Genomic DNA, 19716 nt, shown 5'->3' with positions numbered 1-19716 from the left:
GAGAGGAAGAAGCAGGCTCACGGCGGAGGAGCCTGATGTGGGGCTCGATCCCATAACGCCGGGATGACGCCCTGAGCCAAAGGCAGATGCTTAACCGCTGTGCCACCCAGGCGCCCCTGCCATGTTATGTTTTTGTGACTAGCTTACATTCTGGTTCACGCGCTAGGACCCTCGAGATCACAGCCATAGGAGTTTAGACGCCGTCTCCACCACACGAGCTTCTTGCTACTCTCGGGCACAGAATACTTTTCACCTATAATTTTAGAAATCTGTGGGAATTTCTTTATTTTCCAGGCTTCCAATTAAGAGAGAATTTCCAAGTGCTTTTTCAGGGGGGAAAAAAAATCACAATAAACAGTTTCCTCTATCTCTACTTACCCTGATGTTAAATAAACTTCCCCTATCAAGATTTCAATATCCATTTTGATACAGCAAATCAGGGACCTACATGTCAGTAAAGGAAGGGGAATATACTGACGAACACCTTCCTGTTAGTTATCTTGTGGTTACTTTCCTATCTAACACTCTAGGCCACTTTAAGTATATATTAAAACTTGTTACTTGATTATATCTCAGAGGATCGAATGCTCCTTTTTTTTTTTTTTTCCTTTTTGGTTCTCACATTTCTGAGTAAAAGCCATCATTTTCAAGTTCATAGGGCATTATGTTTTCTCTGCAAATAAAATCTCATAACTCTCAAGCAAAGAGAGAGGTAAATTCATAAAGAGGAGACACAGCCCTATTTTTTCTCCTGACATTTGGGATCTACGATAGGTTAAAAATGATGTTTTTATCTCTGGTGATTTATCAAACTCCAGATTTCATAAAAGATAAACAGATGCCCCAAAGAAAGGCTACATCATCTTAATGTTTCATTGTGACACTTTTGGTATCTGAAGACCATGTATATTAAAGATCTCCCCTTCAAAAACTCACGAGTTCCTATGATTTACAGAGTCATTTCTTGTTTTTAAAACACATTGAAGTGAGAACATGCCAGGAGACACCTTAAAAAAAATGGTCACATTTGAAACATACAGATTATTTATAGACAAAAAAACTGAGAGCTGAAAGAAAATCTGGTTGTCAACAGACAGTTGCTTTTTCTATGTTTTTTCTGAGTTCATTTTGGTTTTTGTGTGGGTGGCTCATGTGAACTCAAAGGTTATTTGCTAAATGTTTTGTGAGATTAGAACATGTTGTCCTTTAAAATCTAAATTTAAATTTATGTTTGTTGCAAATATGTTTTGCTTTAGAATATGGGATGTGGGATCATGTTTTTAAAATAGAAAATCATACCTAGACTTGCTAGGATAAGACAAGAGTTCCTATACCCCTATTTTTAATTCACAGTTTAGAAGGTATTATTCTTAATCATATTCCTAGCGGGAAAACTCACACTACAGAGTTCAGCAGTAAAAAAATGTTTCTTTTTTCCTTGGTGTTGCTTTCACCTACCAGTTTGAGTACTGATTAATTTTACTTTGAAACTACTTAGGTGCCAGGAGCTGTAAAGCCAGTGAGGACTGCAGATAGGATTTTTGCAGTACAAATATAAGGTATCTTTTTCAATCACACGATGGGGGGAAAAAAGAGGAAAAAAAAAAACCTCCCATATTTAAGGCGGGGAGGGCTTCTTTTTTCTGCCCCTTTAGCCATGCTAAGCAACCAGATTCAGATCCAACCAGCACTTAGCGGCCCCACAAGGTGGGCAGGTAGCAGCAGTCAGCTGGTATTTGAATCCTCCTTCTGCTGTGTGACACTGGGCAACTTACTTAATCTCCCTGTGCTTAGCTTCCTCAGGTGGAAATTGGATAGACAGTGGCCCCTTCCTCACTGCCTCGGCAGGGGATATTGAATGCTCCTTCCACCACAATTTGCACAGGGCTTGATACACTGAGCTCTCCCTAGGTGTCAGCTGTCCTCATGATTATAGGGCCCTAGGGCTTCCTCACATGATTTTTCATTTTATCCTCACAGAAAACCTGTGAGATGGAAAATATAAGATGCACTATTCAGAGACAAACGCAGTAAGAGTAGCGAAAAGCAGTACAGGTCAACTTTAATATAGGAAAGTATGTGTTAAGTAAATACACAAAGAAAGATCTCCTAAAGTTCAAGAAGGCTGTAACCCCCAGCCTCTGGTGTTTATCCGTAGGAAGGAAAGCCCTTGGAGAGTTGGTGGTGGGAGGGTTTCCCTCAAAAGCTGGTGCCTAGGAAGCTTTTCTGAGCAAGGCTCTGGGGTTAGCCAGCCTGAGGGTGAAGCCCTTGGTTGTATGTGATCCTAGCCAATCGGTCCCTCCTCTGAGCCTGTTTCTCAGCGGGCTTTGCGAGCTTGTTGTGGAGACCGAAGAAACGACATGGCTCCGGCCCAGGGGAAACCCTCGTCAGATGGAGGCTGCAGTGAGCATGACAGTCGGCCGAGATACTGGGGCTCCAGGGACATGTGACACTTTATTAGCATCTGGGTCAAGTACTGCAGCTAAATCTGTTCTGAACCGTCTCCTCCACAGAACCGATATCATGCAGGAGTTAGACTTCGCCTTTTCCACTGTCCCCTTTGTCCCAGGGCAACAGAAACCTCGGGTCATTAGTCCCAAAATTCTTTCATAGACGGTCACCTCCTTCAAAGAAGAGTGAGTTAGCAGAGTCCTCTCAGGACAGCTTTCTTAGTGACACGCTCCCAGTGGGGTGATTAGGGGCCTCGGGGGCTCAGACCTCTAGTGAGGCCAGTGTGACGGCATTTCTTGGGTGAACGGTACCGGGGGTCTTTGGTGGGGCTGACCCACATTGCACGTTTACCTGTGTGGCCACGGGGAGAAGGCAAGGTCTTGGGGGGAGAAACCCCAGCATTTTGATGACAGGAGCAACCTTCCTGACGCTGGAGAAGAGTTCTTCAGTAGACTTACAGAAGCCTGGGAGCCACGCTCTGCCTCACCCACTTTCCCAGAAGGGGAAAGGCCAGGAATGTGGTATGATGTTGGGCGGTCTGCATTGTAGAACTTTCTCTTCCTGTGTCCATTTGCTCATGAAGCAATGCTGCCCTCCTCCAAGGGTTGGTGTGTAGCAATGCTTCAAACTCACATTTTTCTGTTCTTTTAATAAAGCCACCGTCTGCATGAGCCCAAAGTCCCCCATGCTCTTACTGAAAACAGTCTCCATTCCATTGCGTGCCTCCCTCGGCAGGAGCCTCCACTCTTATCTCTGTCCCTTGGAGCAATCTTGTGTAAGTGCAGGGAAAGCGTGTCCACCTGCTGCCATTCCAGATGGCCCCTCTCCGCTGTCCCAGACTTCAGGCTTTAGGGACCCAGCAACTCCTACAGAGGACTGGAACGGTCGCATGGGCTCTCCTAGGTGTCACACGCTCTGAAATGGGGACCCTCAACTCCCTACTGCACCTTTTGTTCTCAGGAACGAATGGCTCTGAGGTTCAGCCATGTGACTGGGGTAGAGGGAACAAAGCTGGAGATGGTCCTTCTCTTCCCGGTGTTGGGGCCTCCAAGATGCTGCTGCAAATTGTGCCTGCCCATTCTTGGCTGTCTGGACCCCCTCGCCTGCTTCCACCACCCACACAGTTAACGGGTGCTAGACAAAGAGGAAGGTCAGCATCAGGGGCTGCAGTACCCAAAGCTCCTCCCTCCCACCCCAAACCACCTGTCAGGGCACGCTGGGCCTGCTTCTAAATATTGTCCCACCCAGCAGAGGGTCCCCCTGGGAAAGGAAGGCACGCAGGTGGTCCCAGCCAACGCAATACCTGTGGTACCTACTCTCCTTCCCCACCTGCCAGACCGCCATCTCCAGCAGCAATAGCAAAACACACTGAAGAAACTTGTATTCAAATAAGATATATTGATTTTCGACTTCGGTTCCACCCCAGAGGGCAGGTTAGCTCCTCAAGTGCAGAGGATTTAGAGTCTTGGGGCACTTCTGCAGTGGAGTGTAAGGGGGTGACGAGGACCTAAATCCACACGGGGCTCCTGGATGAAGTCATGGAATTTGATTTTTCTGAGCTCGAATAATGAAATGCACATTCACTGAGGTGGTAAGTATATTCCCGTAGTTCCTGGAAGATGAATGCCAAAGCTGAAACCAAGCTGAGGTGAATGTAGTTTTGTTTAAAGAATAGCTCCATTAACCACGGGGATGAAGAATGCTGACCCCATGAAAGATACTGGAGCAAACACTCACGGATACAATACAAAAAGAATGCTTTAGTAACACATATGATCACATTTTTATTGACAAAGAAAGTCTTGTTTGGAAATAAATCGTCCCTGAGAGGAGTCTGAAATTAATCCTCTGATAGACAGAAAGCCACACTACTTATATATTCTAATCATAATTACAATGTGCTCGTAATGTGAACATTCTAAATTATTAGTCACTTTATGAAGAACCAGAGAAGGGACTTCTGCGGCATAATGAGAACACCTTACAAGCTTAGAGAATGGAAAAACCAAGAGACAGTTCTGCATGGAGCTGGAGAACAGTAGATGTAATTTATTTAATAAAAGTGCTTAGTTTCTCTTTTTCGTTTAGGTATTGGTACACCCTTAGGGGTTCAGACAGCACTGTGCTTCAGTACTGCTCTTTCTAGGGCAAGATAAAAATGTGTATCACAGAAAAATAACAATTTATCATTGTAATGGTTACATCCCACTTCAGAAACCACTAGAGACTGCTTAACATTTTTATTTCAAACATGGTTTTCCTGAGTCTTCAGGTGACAACAGATACTGATGCCAGAAGGCTTTTTTCCCCCCATTTGTTCCTAATAAAAATGGCTAGATTCTGAGTTCATTTTCATCTGGGGTGATGTTAAGGTCTGTGTTTCTGCGGACTGATTCTACCCTTCCCTCCTTTGTGCTCTTTCTTTGAAAGTCTCCAGAGGCAACATCTGGGCCTGGTCACCGAAGACAGATGGGCTCCTTCTACTTCTTCTCCCAACCCCTGGGGACCTCTGGCAGTGGCGCAGCTCGCTATTTCAGTGTAATGATACGCTGACGGAATTGTCCCTGCGCAGTGCGCGCTCGGCACATCCCTACCATGAGAACCCGTTCTGTATCTGTTCGGGCCTCCTCATTACGGATGGCTTTCTCTATCTCAAAACATTCCTGGGATGTCTAGATGCTGTCACTGAACTAACTCTTATTATTTTTTCTTCTGTTACTTTATACAGACAAATTGTCTTCCTCTGACACCGAAGGGGGCCAATTTCCTGAAAATAATCGCTTCTGCTACTGTGGTTATTAACCAGTAAAAGGTAGGGAATCCATTTGGATTGCAATATTAAATCTTGGATGTTTCCTGCCTGTGTTAAGATTTCCTACACTGGAATCTAACTTGCTTAATTGTTCTCTTGTTCTTAAGCTTAAGAAACAAGGATCTAGGGGCGCCTGGGTGGCACAGCGGTTAAGCGTCTGCCTTCGGCTCAGGGCGTGATCCTGGCGTTCTGGGATCGAGCCCCACATCGGGCTCCTCCGCTGTGAGCCTGCTTCTTCCTCTCCCACTCCCCCTGCTTGTGTTCCCTCTCTCGCTGACTGTCTCTCTCTCTGTCAAATAAATAAATAAAATCTTTAAAAAAAAAAGAAAGAAAGAAACAAGGATCTAAATGTTCCACTTCGGTAATGGGAACTAAGGATTTTGTAGAGTAGTAATTAACAGTAATAAAAGATTTTTATTGAACCCTAACTATGGATCAGATGGTAAGGTAAGGGCTTTCAAGTATATTCTCAATAGCCCCATGAGGTAAATATCACATTATCTCTATTTTATAAATAAAGATGAGACTAAAGCTCAGAAAGGCTGGTTAGTTCACTCAGAGTCACACAGCAGGTAGAGGTAAATAAAGCCTTTTGCATTCAGTTAACCTGACTCTAGAGCCCAAGTTCTCAACCCTCATACCAAACCTAACTATGCTCTCGACAGGTGGGATGAGTGGTACAAGGCGTAATGGTCAGCGTTTCCAAGACCAAGGCATGAGTTCAGGGATTCTTTGATGCCCCCCTTTCAAATTTAATCCCATCTCCTAATGTTTAGAAGTGATTCACGTGGAGGCCACGTGGATCCTGCTCGTATCCTGGGAGGGTAACACCTGTGGCCAGTACACAGAGGAGCAGGGGGAGGAGCCCAGGCACCGGGGCCATAGGCACCCCTGAGAGTGGAGCCATAAATGTCTGCACAGAGTGGAGAGGAAGGCCTGGGACGTCACTGCCTTCAGTAAATGTGCCTCGTGTGCCGCTTGACATCTCAGGTAAGTGTTAGCCTGATCAACAAATCTGAAAAAACAACCCCGCAACAGAAGAGGGGTGGTTTTCGTAAACTTCTCAGGGGTGAGGCTGGTGCTGAGCGCACGGAGACGGTCCAGGAAGCGGACAGCCGGTGGGCTCCAGGACCCAGCCTCGGCGGCAGGCAGGCCAGCGTGGATGCTCCCACGCTCCTCCAAGAGCTGTCCAAACAGTCCAGCCTTCTGCAGCATTCTGCCTGCCCTTGAATGCCACACGGACAGTTCCCCACAGGATGAAGCGCGTGCGAACGACTCAGCAGTTGGGTTTTCATTTGTGACAAGTAAACTCGAATTCTGGTTTATATAGCTGTCACCTTTGAATTTGATTTTGAATTTGAATCTGAGTCAATTCCTCTGAGCCTCACATGCTGTGGGTGTGCAGACAAATTACAATTTCTGGATCCACAGAGGAGGGAACTCAATCCTGTGCCTTAATGACCTGTGGGGAAGGGAATCTTTTGCCCTCCCTCTGCCCCTCTCAGCCCCACTCTGTTCTCCTCCACTCCTTCCCCGGGGACAAGGGGGAAGTCAATCCAAATCTGGGGGGGCTAGTGAGGCCGCGGTTGTTACGGAACGTGGTCACTGTGTAAAAAAGCTGCTCCCTGGGTGTGGTGCCCCAGGCCCCATGAGGAACCCGTGCTCTTGGCGTGTGCACTTGTGTGTTCTCATTCCTGTCCATACTCTCGAGCCCTGTGTCATGAGGCTCACCAAGGTCCCAGGCACTGGATTGAGCCTTGAGGAAGAGAAGAGGCCAGGGTCAGTCGACTCACCTCAACCTGGCTCTTGTCAGCTCTCAGGGAGGGGCCCAGGCAGCCCCACAGTGACTAATAACGTGGCGTTCTGCTCTTCTGGGACTGCCTGGTTGGGGAGGAGGGTGGCCAGGCTGTGAGGTCGGGTGGGATTCAGGCATGCCTGGTTTGCTGGCTTGACCCTTAGCAGAACCCATCCAAAAATTCCACCCGCGGCACGGTGCCTGAGGACACGCCAGGACTGGGAGCCAGGCCCTGGAGCTGTGGTGGTGACCAAACCCGACCCTGCCTTCCCAGGGCCAGCCATGAACTTGGTGGGACAGAAAACCCCACACAGCAAACAAGCACCGTGAGAGCCTTTTTCTTTTAAGACTTCCCCCCATGGAGTAAGAGTACATGATGAATGAACGAATGATTCTTGATGCCACACAAAATTTTCAAGAATAATTTGCCATATCTTGATGGATTTTACTCTGTTTTCAAAGTTTCACTTTATTTTATGTGATTTGGGTTTGTTGAGGTCATAATGGACACTCAACGCCTTCTCGGTGTCTGCGCTCCTGACATCGAGGCAGGATAACTCTTCGCTGTGGGTGCCGTCCACACCCCGTGGGGTGTTTAGCAGTGGCCCTGGCCTCTACCCACTAGCAACCCCTGCTCGGTTGTGGCAGCAAAAAAATCTCTCCAAATGTCTCCAAAAAAAAAAATCTGTCCAAATGTTTCCAGGAGGGCACAATCGCCTCTGGTTGAGAGCCACTGCTTAAAAAGGCTGAACCGGTTTCTCGCTAATTCGAGGATTAGGTTTAAGTAGTTAGTTGCGGTACTTGAAATTCTTCAGGCAGCGATCCTATTAAAACACCTCCCTTTATCTGTGTGCACCCTCCGGTGTGTTTACTTGGGAATGGCAGTCCCTGCTGGGCAGAGGGCCACTGCCGAGCGGCCCGCCATTTGCCAGCTGGCTTCTATGGAGCCAGTGCTGTTGGCAGTTGTCGGGTTGTGTTGGGTGCACTGTTCCTGGAGTTCAGCGTTAGGTTTTGTGGGTGTCGTTTGGTCAGAGTTCCTGGTAAGTTGGGGGTTAAGTTATTTCGGGGCCCTACATTCAACATGAGGGCTCAGCCTGGTGTGGGGACTGGCCTTCGTCTGCAGTCTTATTCCCAGATACCTCGCAGCCCTCTGAGCCGCCCAATTACAAATACTCAACAAGAGCCAACTGACCTCTGTGGATGTGCGCCAGAGACAGGGAGGCAACGTGATGAAGACACGAGTTCCAGGCACTGAAGAAGTCCTCTTTCTGGGTCATCACCTGTCAAACGGACAGAATAAAAAATAACCACTGATGATCTTCTCGGAGAACAGAACTTAGAAGCAAGGCAGATGGCAAATTCTCACATTTTTGGTACCCCCTTAAGCCTGGGTAGGTCGCAAGGCTGACCTCCGTGACCCACAGGAGCTATTCGTTGACAAAGAAACGCCATCAGTGTACTGTGAGTCCGGTTTACGTGTTTGTAGGAATTCCTCACACGTAGCAAACCTGTGTGAGGCCACTGCCAGCTGCCGACTCTTGAGATGGAACAGGTGTCTGGGAAACAACGTGAAGCCGAGAGTGTGCGCACCGATAAAGCGACACTGTGTTAATGGGGTCGCTCGCTGCCTGGAGAATTGCAGATACCAGAATGAGCTGCATAAATCTAATCACCAAAACGAACCTGCCTTCCCTCCCTCCTTCCTTTCACGGTAGGCAGGTGCTTCCATTCGTTTGCAAGTTGTTTCTGGAATGCCTGGTAGGTCTCCGGCACGGGCGTTTGGCAGCGGCCAGGCGCGATGCGTGTGAGGGGCTCCCGGGAGCGTGGGAACGGCGTTCACAGCGCCTCCACGTCATCCGTCCATCGGACCCGTCCCTTTAGCCGGTCTTCCCCGTGGGAGATGGTCTTTCAGTCACTCCAACGAAGGGAGTTGTTTTGCTTTGTTCTTTGCTTTGCTTTGTTTTGTTCTGTTTTTAGTTGGCGAGAAGTGAGGACATAGAACTAGAAGAAGATAGGGGCGCCTGGGTGGCACAGCGGTTAGGCGTCTGCCTTCGGCTCAGGGCGTGATCCTGGCGTTACGGGATCGAGCCCCACATCAGGCTCCTCCCCTGGGAGCCTGCTTCTTCCTCTCCCACTCCCCCTGCTTGTGTTCCCTCTCTCGCTGGCTGTCTCTATCCTGTCAAATAAATAAAATCTTTAAAAAAAAAAAAAAAGAACTAGAAGAAGATAAGAAGGAAGAAAATACACAGAGAGAAAGATGCCGAATCACGAAGCTGGCAGTTAGTCATTTAGGTGGAGCTCAGGGCAGATTCTTATCTGACCAGAGAAGAGTGTTAAATGTGTCACTTCTGACTTTTCTTTGTTTCTTCTTGCCTTTTTGTTTTGTTTTGTTTTGAAACCCGAACAGTTTGATATTTAAAATTTCAGCCCTTATGGGGCACCTGGGTGGTGCAGTCGTTAAGCGTCTGCCTTCGGCTCAGGGCGTGATCCCAGCGTTCTGGGATCGAGCCCCACATCAGGCTCCTCCGCTAGGAACCTGCTTCTTCCTCTCCCACTCCCCCTGCCTGTGTTCCCTCTCTCACTGGCTGTCTTTGTCAAATAAATAAATAAAATCTTTAAAAAAAAATTTCAGCCCTTGTCTTTGCTCAAAGAAATAGCACTCAAATAGAAAGTCAAACTCTCTGCATCGGCTTCCCATTTGTTTTAAACTCACACACCGTCGAGCCCGGTGGTTGGAAGGGAACCTGCCCCCTGCAGCTCCACGGTTCCTGCAGGGCCTGGAGGACTTGCTTTGTCAAATCCCTCCTGTGACAGAGGGCTTTGTGCTCCGGTGGAAAAACAGCACTGCAGAAAGCCTCCACCCATGTATAATTTAGCATGACCACCTGGGGCAGCAGGCAGTTTGGAGGACCATGTCACTTGTGCCTCGGAGTCCCCACCTAACTGGGGCGTCTTATGACAGTCAAGGGAGAGGATAATGTCTGTCTTGCTCCCTGAATCAATATCTCTTGGTACTAGAATCAAAACGACAGCTGAAAAGGTGTGGTAGAGAATGCAGCTCTCAAGGAACGGACTGTAGAACACCTTTGGCAGAGGTGAGGACAAGAGCTGGCCAAATACTCCTGTCCCCAAACTCTACCCATCACACTGTAGAGAAAAACACCGGGAAATCCGTGTTGGCGCCTGGTGGACAGGCTCTCCTAAATATGTGTCAGCTGCCCCCCCAACCCCCCCGCTGTATGGGAAGGAGAGAGGAAGGGTAAAATATTGTGCAGGTGTGTCCAAACAGAACTGAGGGCACTCTTATATTTTTAAAAAACTCAACATATACATTCAAATCTTTCACTGGTCCGATCTAGAGAAAACCAGAAACAGACAATTGGCTGGACAACGTAGACCCTACATGATGAAGGGACTTCAGATGAGAAAACACTGCAGAAGACTCTTTACAAAACTTGCTGTGACTGCACCCTCAAAAAGTACAAGGCCAAAAAAAAAAAGCAAGTTCAAGTTAAGGGGAAAGGAAGGCCTGCCAACCTGTTCCTAAGTCATATGTCAACATCACAATGCTGCAGCACCACCCACTTGAGCAGGTTCAGTGTGACCTCGTCCCTGCTGGCGAGTGTCCCCTCGCACCCCACTCCAGACAGGAAGGCTGGCATGACTTGCCCCCCATTGAAGGATGGCACCCAGGACTTGACTTGGGAACATGTCGGTAGAAGGCAGATGCTTGGGAAAGCAACAGGCTGACCGAGAAGCCTCTGTCCCCATGAATTAGAGTTTGCTGGCCAGAAATAATAGGTTGAAGCCAACTGGGGGCTGCACAGTGGTCCACACGTCCAGATGGGGCAGCCCAAGAACAGTGTGTGGGGGCCCATTCCAGCCACTGTCAAGTGGTCAAAACGAGTAGATCAGAAGGTCAAACCCTGGTTCAGCCTTTAAGTATAGACTCAGCGTGGGCTCCGGGGTGTCACTGCCCACAACTGTAACCCAGCTGATAATTGCTATGCAGTGCACAGGATCTTTTTTTTTTTTTATTAATAATGATTTTTTATTATATTATGTTAGTCACCATACAGTACATCCCCGGTTTTCGATGTAAGGCTCGATGATTCATTAGTTGTGTATAACACCCAGTGCACCATGCAATATGTGCCCTCCTTACTACCCATCACCGGTCTATCCCATTCCCCCACCCCCCTCCCCTCTGTAGCCCTCAGTTTGTTTCTCATAGTCCATAGTCTCTCATGTTTCATTCCCCCTTCTGATTACCCCCCCTTTCTTTATCCCTTTCTTCCCCTACTGATCATTCTAGTTCTTATGTTCCATAGATGAGAGAAATCATATGATAGTTGTCTTTCTCTGCTTGACTTATTTCACTAAGCATTATCTCCTCCAGTGCCGTCCATGTTGTAGCAAATGTTGAGAACTCATTCTTTCTGATTGCTGAGTAATATTCCATTGTATATATGGACCACAACTTCTTAATCCAGTCATCTGTTGCAGGGCATCTCGGCTCCTTCCACGATTTAGCTATTGTGGACATTGCTGCTATGAACATTGGGGTGCATATGGCCCTTCTCTTCACTACGTCTGTATCTTTGGGGTAAACACCCAGTAGTGTGCACAGGATCTTTAAATGTATCCATTGCACCAATAACATGCAAAACCACAGAAATCAAGTATCTAACCCTCTCTCCTTACAAAACCTTAATAGGAGGTTTCTGGAGAGTGGATTTGTTTGTTTGTTTGTTTTTTGTTTTTTTGAAATGGATGGCTGTTCTTTACTTCAAGCAGTAAACCTGCTACTGAAAACTTGTGTGTAACTTAGCTTTATGCAAACAAAAGTCTTCTTAAAATGCACCAGACAACAGACGCTGTTTTAAGCTCTTAATTGCATTTGTTCATTGAGTCTTCAGAAGCCCTGGAGGTAGGAATTACTGACATCTTTTGATACCTTCATTTTTGCAGGTGGAAAACTGACACAGGTTGAGGAATTTGCCCAAGGTTGCAGAGCTGGATTGGGACTGGGCACCCAGGCTTCTGAGCCCATGTTTCTAACCACAGGCTACACTGCCTCCCAATGGACTAATGGGGAGTTGGTTCCCTGGCAACACCTGTCCCTCCCAAATACAGTTCATAAAGATGCATTGTCACACAACGGTCATGTGTAACATGAACCATACTCCACACTTAAAACCTCTAGTGGAAATAAATGCTTACTTCCTAATAAATCATCACACAGTTAAGACAGGGCTGAACTCATTAAGAAACCCCTGCTGGCCTCGCTTCTGATGGATGCCCATGTCCATTCTTCCTTCTTCTTTTCTAGAAAAACCCCCAAAACCTTTAGGCAGCAATATATCCAGTTAAAAATACTTATCTCCCTACAGAGGATCTACCAAAAAAACCTCAGCTAACATCACACTTAATAGGAAAGACTGAGTGCTTTCTCCCTAGGATTGGGAAGACAAGAATGTCTGTGAACACTTCTACTCAGTGTTGTCCTGCAGATTCCAGCCAGGATAATAAGCTAAGAAAAAGAAATTAAAGGTGTAGAGATTGGAAAGGAATAAGTAAAACTGTCTTCATCCAAAAAGACATGATTTTCTATGTAAAAAAATCCTAAGAAATGTATCATAAAGCTACTAAAACTAATTAGCAAATTAAGCAGCAAAGTCACAAGATGCAAGATTTTGAAAAAAAATCAATTGAATTTCTATATTCTAGCAATGAACAATTCGTACTTGAAATAAAAATACCATTGCAATAGCATCGAACATACAAAATACTCACAGATGCACTTTACACAGCACATGCAATATCTGTATGTGGAAAGGAAAACGACATTGCAGAAAGAAATTGAAAGGGACACACAAATGAAGGGAAAGCTGTACTGTGCTCATGGGCCAGAAAACTGTACAGTGCTAAGATGTCACTTCTCATTGTGATCTATGGAGCCAGCACTATGCCAAGCAAAATCCCAGCAGACTTTCATGTGTGTAGAACTTGACAAGCTGATTGTAAACCTTATATGGAAATACAGAGGACCTCGGGTAATTGAAACCATTCTGAGAAAAAAACAAGTTGGAGGATTCACGCTGATTTCAAGACTTAGTATAAAACTATAGTAAATACAACAGTATGGTATTGGAATAAGAATAGAAATATAGATGAATCGGAAAAAAAAGAGTCCAGAAAAAGAGCCATATAGGCATGGTCAACTGATTTTCAACCAAGGTACCAAGGTAATTGAACGGGGAAAAAAAGTCTTTTCAACAACTAAACATCCACATACAGAAGCAAAGAAATAAATAGATGAAACTCAACTTACTTCACACCATATTAAAAAGTTAACTTGAGGTGGATCACAAACCTAAATGTAAGCCTTAAATCTAAAATAAATTCTGGAAGAAACCATGGGAGAACACCATAGTGACACTGGGATAGGCAAAGATTTTGTGAGATAAGACACAAAAAGGTTGAATTTCATCAAAATTAAAGTTTTACTCTTTAAAGACCTTAAGGAAATGAAAAGACAAGTTATGGATTAGGAGAAAATATTTGAAAAATCATGTATGTAATAAGGACATCTATACAGAATTTACAGACAGCTTACAACTCAATAGTAAGAAAACAAAATCCACTTTAACAAACGGGCAAAAAGTTTGAACAGACACTTCACGGAAGCAGATAAATGAATGGCAAATAAACACATGAAACAGATTTGAGAAATGCTAATTAACACCACAATGAGGAACCATGACACACCCACCAGAACGGCTAAGACTGGCAATACCAAGCACTGGTGAGGAGGTGGGGAAACGAGAACTCATTGCAGGTGGGAAGGGCAAAATGGCAAAAGGGCAAAATGGTGTAGCCACTTTGGAAGACACTCTCCTGGTTTCTTATTAAGGAACACATGTGTACCATCGAATTCAGCCATTCCACTCCCAAATATTTACACAAGATAAATAAAAATATATGCCAGGCAAAGAGTTGTCTGACAGCATTCATAGAAACTTCATTCATAACAGCCCAACTGGAATTAATCCATATGTCCCCCAATTGGTTAATGGATAAACAAATGGTAGTACAGCCATACAAAGTAATACTCCTGCACAAAAAGGAACCAACTATTAATACACCCAACAATTAGATACCTCTCAAATGCAAAAGACTATTTACTGTGCTATTCCATTGATATTAAATTATAAAAAAGGCAATCCTATTTGAGAAGAAACATCTGTTCTCCAGGAGTCAGAGCAGGGGGAGGGGTTTGACTACAAAGGAGCAGGAAGGAACTTTTTGGGGTGGTGGAAATGTTCTATATCTAGACTATAAGCACTTTCCAAAACTCATGAATTGTACACTTAAAATTGGTCAATTTTAATATATATTAATTATATATATAAAATAAAAGTTGATTTTTAAAAATGCTCACCTCCCCAGGCTCCCTTACAGCTAGAGTTAGACGTGTAGCCCCCATGGCCAAGGACAGTGGGCAGAAGTCTACTGGGCAGTGCTTCTGTGAAAGCTATTGTTTTCCTAATAAAAAAAAAATACAGCTGAGCTAGCATGTGCCTTTTTTCTTCTTTGTCCTTTTCCCATTTCTTTGTTTGGAACTTACCTATCTTGTGAGCAGAAGAACAGGTAAAGTCACACTAAGGAGTTACATTAAGGCTGCTGTAACACATGACCACTATCCTGGTGACGTCACACAACAGAAATGTACACTCTCACAGTTCTAGAGGCCAGAAGTCAGAATCAAGGTGTCGGCAGGGCCACGCTCCCTCCAAAGTCTGCTTTGCTCTTCAGGGGCCTCCTCACAGAGCTCGTGGCAGATCAGGAAGGGCCGCTCCTCACCTGCTCAGCCCACACCTCTGCATTCCTGTTGCTCCTCTTACCTGACATTCCGTCTTGCCTTTCAGGAGAGGGATGGGGGGGTCTTTATATATTTTTCTGCCTTCTTATATTTTTTAATGTCTTTTCTTTCTTTCTCTTTCTTTCTTTCTTTCTTTCTTCTTTCTTTCTTCTTTCTTTCTTTCTTTCTTTAGAAAGAAAGAGAGTGGGGGTAGGGAGGGGTAGATGGAGAGAGAGCTTCTCAAGCAGTCTCCATGGCCAGCACGGAGCCCAACATGGGGCTCCATCTCATGACCCTGAGATCATGACCTGAGCTGAAACCAAGAGTTGGATGCTTAACCAATTGAGCCACTCAGGTGCCCCTTTACGTCTTTCTTTTTAAAAAACTTTGTATAGTTCCCTTCCTCTCTTGAGTTCTTCTTTCCACCTCTGTTTCGAGCCTTACTCAACCATTTCACCCTTTTATATTTTTAATTTTTCTGTATTTTTCTGCTGTTCTATACTTTTTCTATTTTTCTAGGGTTTTTGTTTTTTGAGGTTTTTCTTGCCCTTCTGTTTTTCAGTCTTTCCCCTGCTCTGTGCTGTTCTGTCTTTTCTCCTGGGCTAAATCCACTGCTTCCCCTTTCACTCCTCTCTTAAGTGTTCACACACCAAATTAATTCTACCTTTTCTCTTTAGGCTTTCCTCCTGATTTAACTTGGTTTCCTCTGACTGGCTTTGGGAAGGGGACCCCTCTCCTCCCCACCACAGCCATTCTTCCTGAACTCTGTCTTCTCCAAAAGGCTCCAGCCTCTTCCTGCATCGATGGCTGGGTGTTGCTCTGTTCTGTACTAGTGCCTCACAGAAAGCAGGGTGTCTGGGTCCGACAGCTGGCGGCTCACTGGCAGCTTTCTGAACTGGGAGTATGAGATTCTCTGCACCTCGGCCCTTTGGACCTGCACTGCAACTCCAGGACAGCCAGAGAAACATCCAGCTCAATGTCCTGCTACATCCCAGGTGAAAGGACACAGCTCGACACCTTTATGTCTACTGTTCCAGCTTGTTTCCTATGAGAAGGAAAAGTAAATATGCTCAAAATACCCTGGAGAGGGCTGTGTCCTGGCTTTGGGAGCCTAAGGGGAAGGGCCAGCTGCAGGGTTCGTGTCTGGTCTCAGAGCCTGGGTCAGTGGCCCTCTGTCTACCACCCCCATCCCCAGACACTTGCCAATCCCAGCTGTGGACCAGGCTCCACTGCACGAGAATCTCCCCTTCTCTTAGAAGCTGGCAGGTGGCAGGACTGCTGGGGTGGGGGTGGACAGAACAGCCCTTGTTCGGGGAGATGAGCCCTTGGGGTGAAAGGCTGGGATTCACATGTTTTCCCACAGAAACACAACTTAAGAATGATGAATGGCATGACAGTAGGAAGGGGTCCAACAACTAGGGTTTCCTGATCATATCCACGTCCCCATAGTGCTTGTCTCTGTAATAAGAAAGACATTCTGATTGTGTAGTAAGTCTCAGGAAAGTCCAGTAACAGTCCTAGATCGCTCACTGGAACACAAATGGATGTGGCTCCAGAGTTTGACCTACGAGAGGAACTCCTGCTGGCCCTTGTCGTCTCCAGTCCCCAACAGAGCTTGTTCAGAGCAGCTGCATTAGCAAAGACGTCACCCCACGTGGCCCTCGTCGTTCACACAGGGGCTTCCCCCATAGACAGCCTGCTCTCCTTCCCAGTGGTGCTGGGAGCACATTCTCAAGAAACACTCATTCGAAGACATATGTGCATGCACACACAGGCTTGCATGCGCGCGCACACACACACACACACACACACCCCACATGGCTCCTCTCTACTTTGAACTATGTCCAGTCCCAGGACGTACTCCCTCTCTTGCTTCAGATATTTTCACGTGCAGTTCTCTCCACCTGCCCTCTGCCCCACCTGACTGCCCCCTCCTGGGTCAGGAAGCCTTCCGACAGCTCCCCCTCCCGCCTGTGGTCTGGGCCCCCACCACGTGGCACACCCATCCGTGGAAGCCCTTCCCATGCTGCAGTGTATGCGCTGTTCTGACCAGGGCAGGACCGTGACCAGCCCAGCCCCCAGCACAGTGGCCAGGGCCAATGACCACATCAAGGAGCCCCTTCACACACATGGGTGGTCAGGGTAGACATGGACATGGGGGCGGGGGGAGGGACTGGAAAAGAAACTGGCTTCAGAGGGCAGAGAAATCACAAGAGGGAATTCAGTAGAGTGGGATCTATGCAAAAACAGGGCATGAGACTCCTGGTCCGCCTCTCCTTGCACCGCAGTTTGGGTGTCTGTTGGATCTTCTGGGGGCTGCCAAGGTGTTTGCAGCCCCTTTTCTCACCTGTAATGTCCTCCAAGCTCTGGTCTTTGGGCCTGGCAATACAAACAACCCCCAAAGATGGAGCTCATTCCTAGTGAAGACCTGACTATTTTCGTTACACATGCACGAGTTCCAGGAGTGGGGGCCACACGTTTGATCTGACCAGTTGCTAAATCTTTTCCCCACTAAGGCTTAACTGAAATTGTCAGAACATGAAATCAATAGGCTCTTGGCAAAGGGCTGCTATAACTGAATATATTACTTCCTAATTTCTCCTCCTTTTTCCTTTTTGTGTTAAATTAAGAGTCTGTTTCTCATTACTTAGCCTTTCAGAATAGAAAATGATTGTTGGATGATACACTCTCTCTGGTCATTTAGCATACATTTGAACTCTCTGCTCCTGAAATCGATCTTGATAATTTCCGACAACAGATTCGTAAATAAACAAATATTTGATACCTTCTCCCTTTCTTAACTACTTCCTCATTTTAAAAGTTCCTTCTAACAGTTCTGGTGGAATAGAAGGGGGGAATCAGGAGGCCTTAAATAGATTTTACAGGCACCAAAGTATGCATTTTGGAGTACAATCAGCTAGAAAGATCTAGTTTCAATAATACGATCTTCACATTTAGCTATGTGACTATGTTATGGAACCTGACTGCCCTTAGTGACTGCTTAAAGCTGACAGAAGGCAGAACAATGTACATTTAATATGTGAAAGACATTAGGCCTCAAGATCTTTGTTTCCTGAATCTCTGCAGCAGCTCAGCCGGTGATTCACCGTGAGACAGCTGGAGGAGGCATTCTCGGGGCTGCGAGTAAAAGACAAGGGGTACAGCACACAGAAAGCCCACCCCAGCATAGAACCCACTGTAGTTTGGAGCTTCTTAGAGCTCTGTGTTTCCTTCTCCAGTAATGGCATCCTATCCTCCCGGTGCACAAGCTGGAGCCCTGGGACCACCCCTGACCTCAACTTTGGCTTTCTCCCCCATCAAACTATCCCAAGTTTCACTGACCACCCTTCATGCTCACTGTCACCACCCTCCAGCTCGGGTGTCTTAGCTCCTCTGGGATGATGGTTACTGTGGCCTCCTAAAGTGTCACCCTCACAGCACTGACTCCAGAATGATCTTTCTGACACCAATGTGCTCAGGCCACAGTCCTGTCACCTGCAGATAGGGTAGAGGGTTCTTGGGCCTGCAAGCAGGGTACACAAGGCTCACTGCAGTGAAGGCCTACCGGCCACCATAGTCATTCTCTCGCTAGCTTCTCTAGCCCAGGACCCAGGATGTAGACCAGCTTGAGGCTCAGGCTGACTGTGCCAGTTCCTCACTCACATCCCACGACTTGCCTGGAAGGTCCTGCCCACCTCTGCCAGGGGATGGTGTGAAATGGCCTGCTCTGCTGTTTACCATGCAAGACTCAGCTCAGGGACACTAGATCCCATGGGCCACCCTTACCCATAGAATGGGGCTGCCCTCCCTCTGCTCCAGACCCCTCTCAATGCACTTCCTCTTTACCCATATTCCTGCCACCTCCCTTCCCAGGCTGAGTCCATGGAGGACAGCCATCGTGCCTTGGTCATCTCTACAGTCCCAGACTCGCAGTGATTGGTGTACTAGGTCACTGGGGAGCAACTTCTTTTAAACAAGGAACTATTCACTAAAAATAAGCATCTTTACAGGACTTCTCTCTTTTTTTCCTAATTGCTTATTTAAATATATATCTGAAGTTCCAACGAGCATTTTTATTTAACTGTCAGTAAGAGGCTTTTATTTTTGGCTAACGTTTTAGGAATCCTGAAACAGCACACTTCGCAGAATGTCAAGACCACCTCTGTGCGAGCTTCTGTGGTTTGGGAGGGAGAGGGATTTGAGGCACTCGTGCGAAAGAGTGGAATTAACACTGGAAATTAACAAACAACAACAACAAAACAGCCTATTCCAACAGCCTGAGGTCCTGGCCAGCAGGGAAGGAAGGGCAACAGGTTGCCAAGAGCTGCCACATGAAATTATAGGTCAATACCTGACTGTCCATTCCCACCACCAAGCCACTAAGCTGGCAAGTGGATGGGGTGAACTTAGCACTGACTTGGTGGAGAGGCCAGAAAGGGAGATGCTAAGTCCTTTATAGGACATATCTGACTCTTTCCTTTACATTATTAGAATACCATGTGAAATGGTGTCCTAAAGTCATACACCATCTGTGTCCTTGTTTCCTAGTGCCTCAGCCTGATGGAGGCTCCTGTGGTCCGACAACTTTACCATTTCCCCTTTCTTGCAATCAGGTTGTTGGTTATATGGCAAAGCAGTGGGCCTTAGGCTACCATTCATTACAGTAGGAACTTAACGAGTGTCCTTGATCCCAGATGACCATGGGGGTCTGCTTACTGGCCTTGTGGAAAGGCAGAATGAAATAGAATAATAGGTTCATTCCTGTTACCCACAATACTACACAGTCTCCAGCAG

The 19716-nt window shown here is 46.4% G+C and overlaps 1 protein-coding gene across 1 annotated transcript in view; it reads right to left on the bottom strand.

Moving 5' to 3' along the window:
- ACOXL (acyl-CoA oxidase like) overlaps positions 1–19716 on the bottom strand; it is a 317436-nt gene that overhangs the window by 61585 nt on the left and 236135 nt on the right. The window contains exon 16 of the mRNA XM_040623184.1: positions 8251–8338. Within this exon, the coding sequence (XP_040479118.1) occupies positions 8251–8338 (88 nt within the window). The remainder of the gene's footprint in view (positions 1–8250; positions 8339–19716) is intronic.

The sequence above is a fragment of the Ursus maritimus genome, unplaced genomic scaffold (genome assembly GCF_017311325.1).
Source record: "Ursus maritimus isolate PB19 unplaced genomic scaffold, ASM1731132v1 scaffold_6, whole genome shotgun sequence".
Lineage (NCBI taxonomy): Eukaryota > Metazoa > Chordata > Mammalia > Carnivora > Ursidae > Ursus > Ursus maritimus.
Note: the sequence above shows the minus strand (reverse complement) of the source record. Positions and strands in the feature narration are given on the sequence as shown.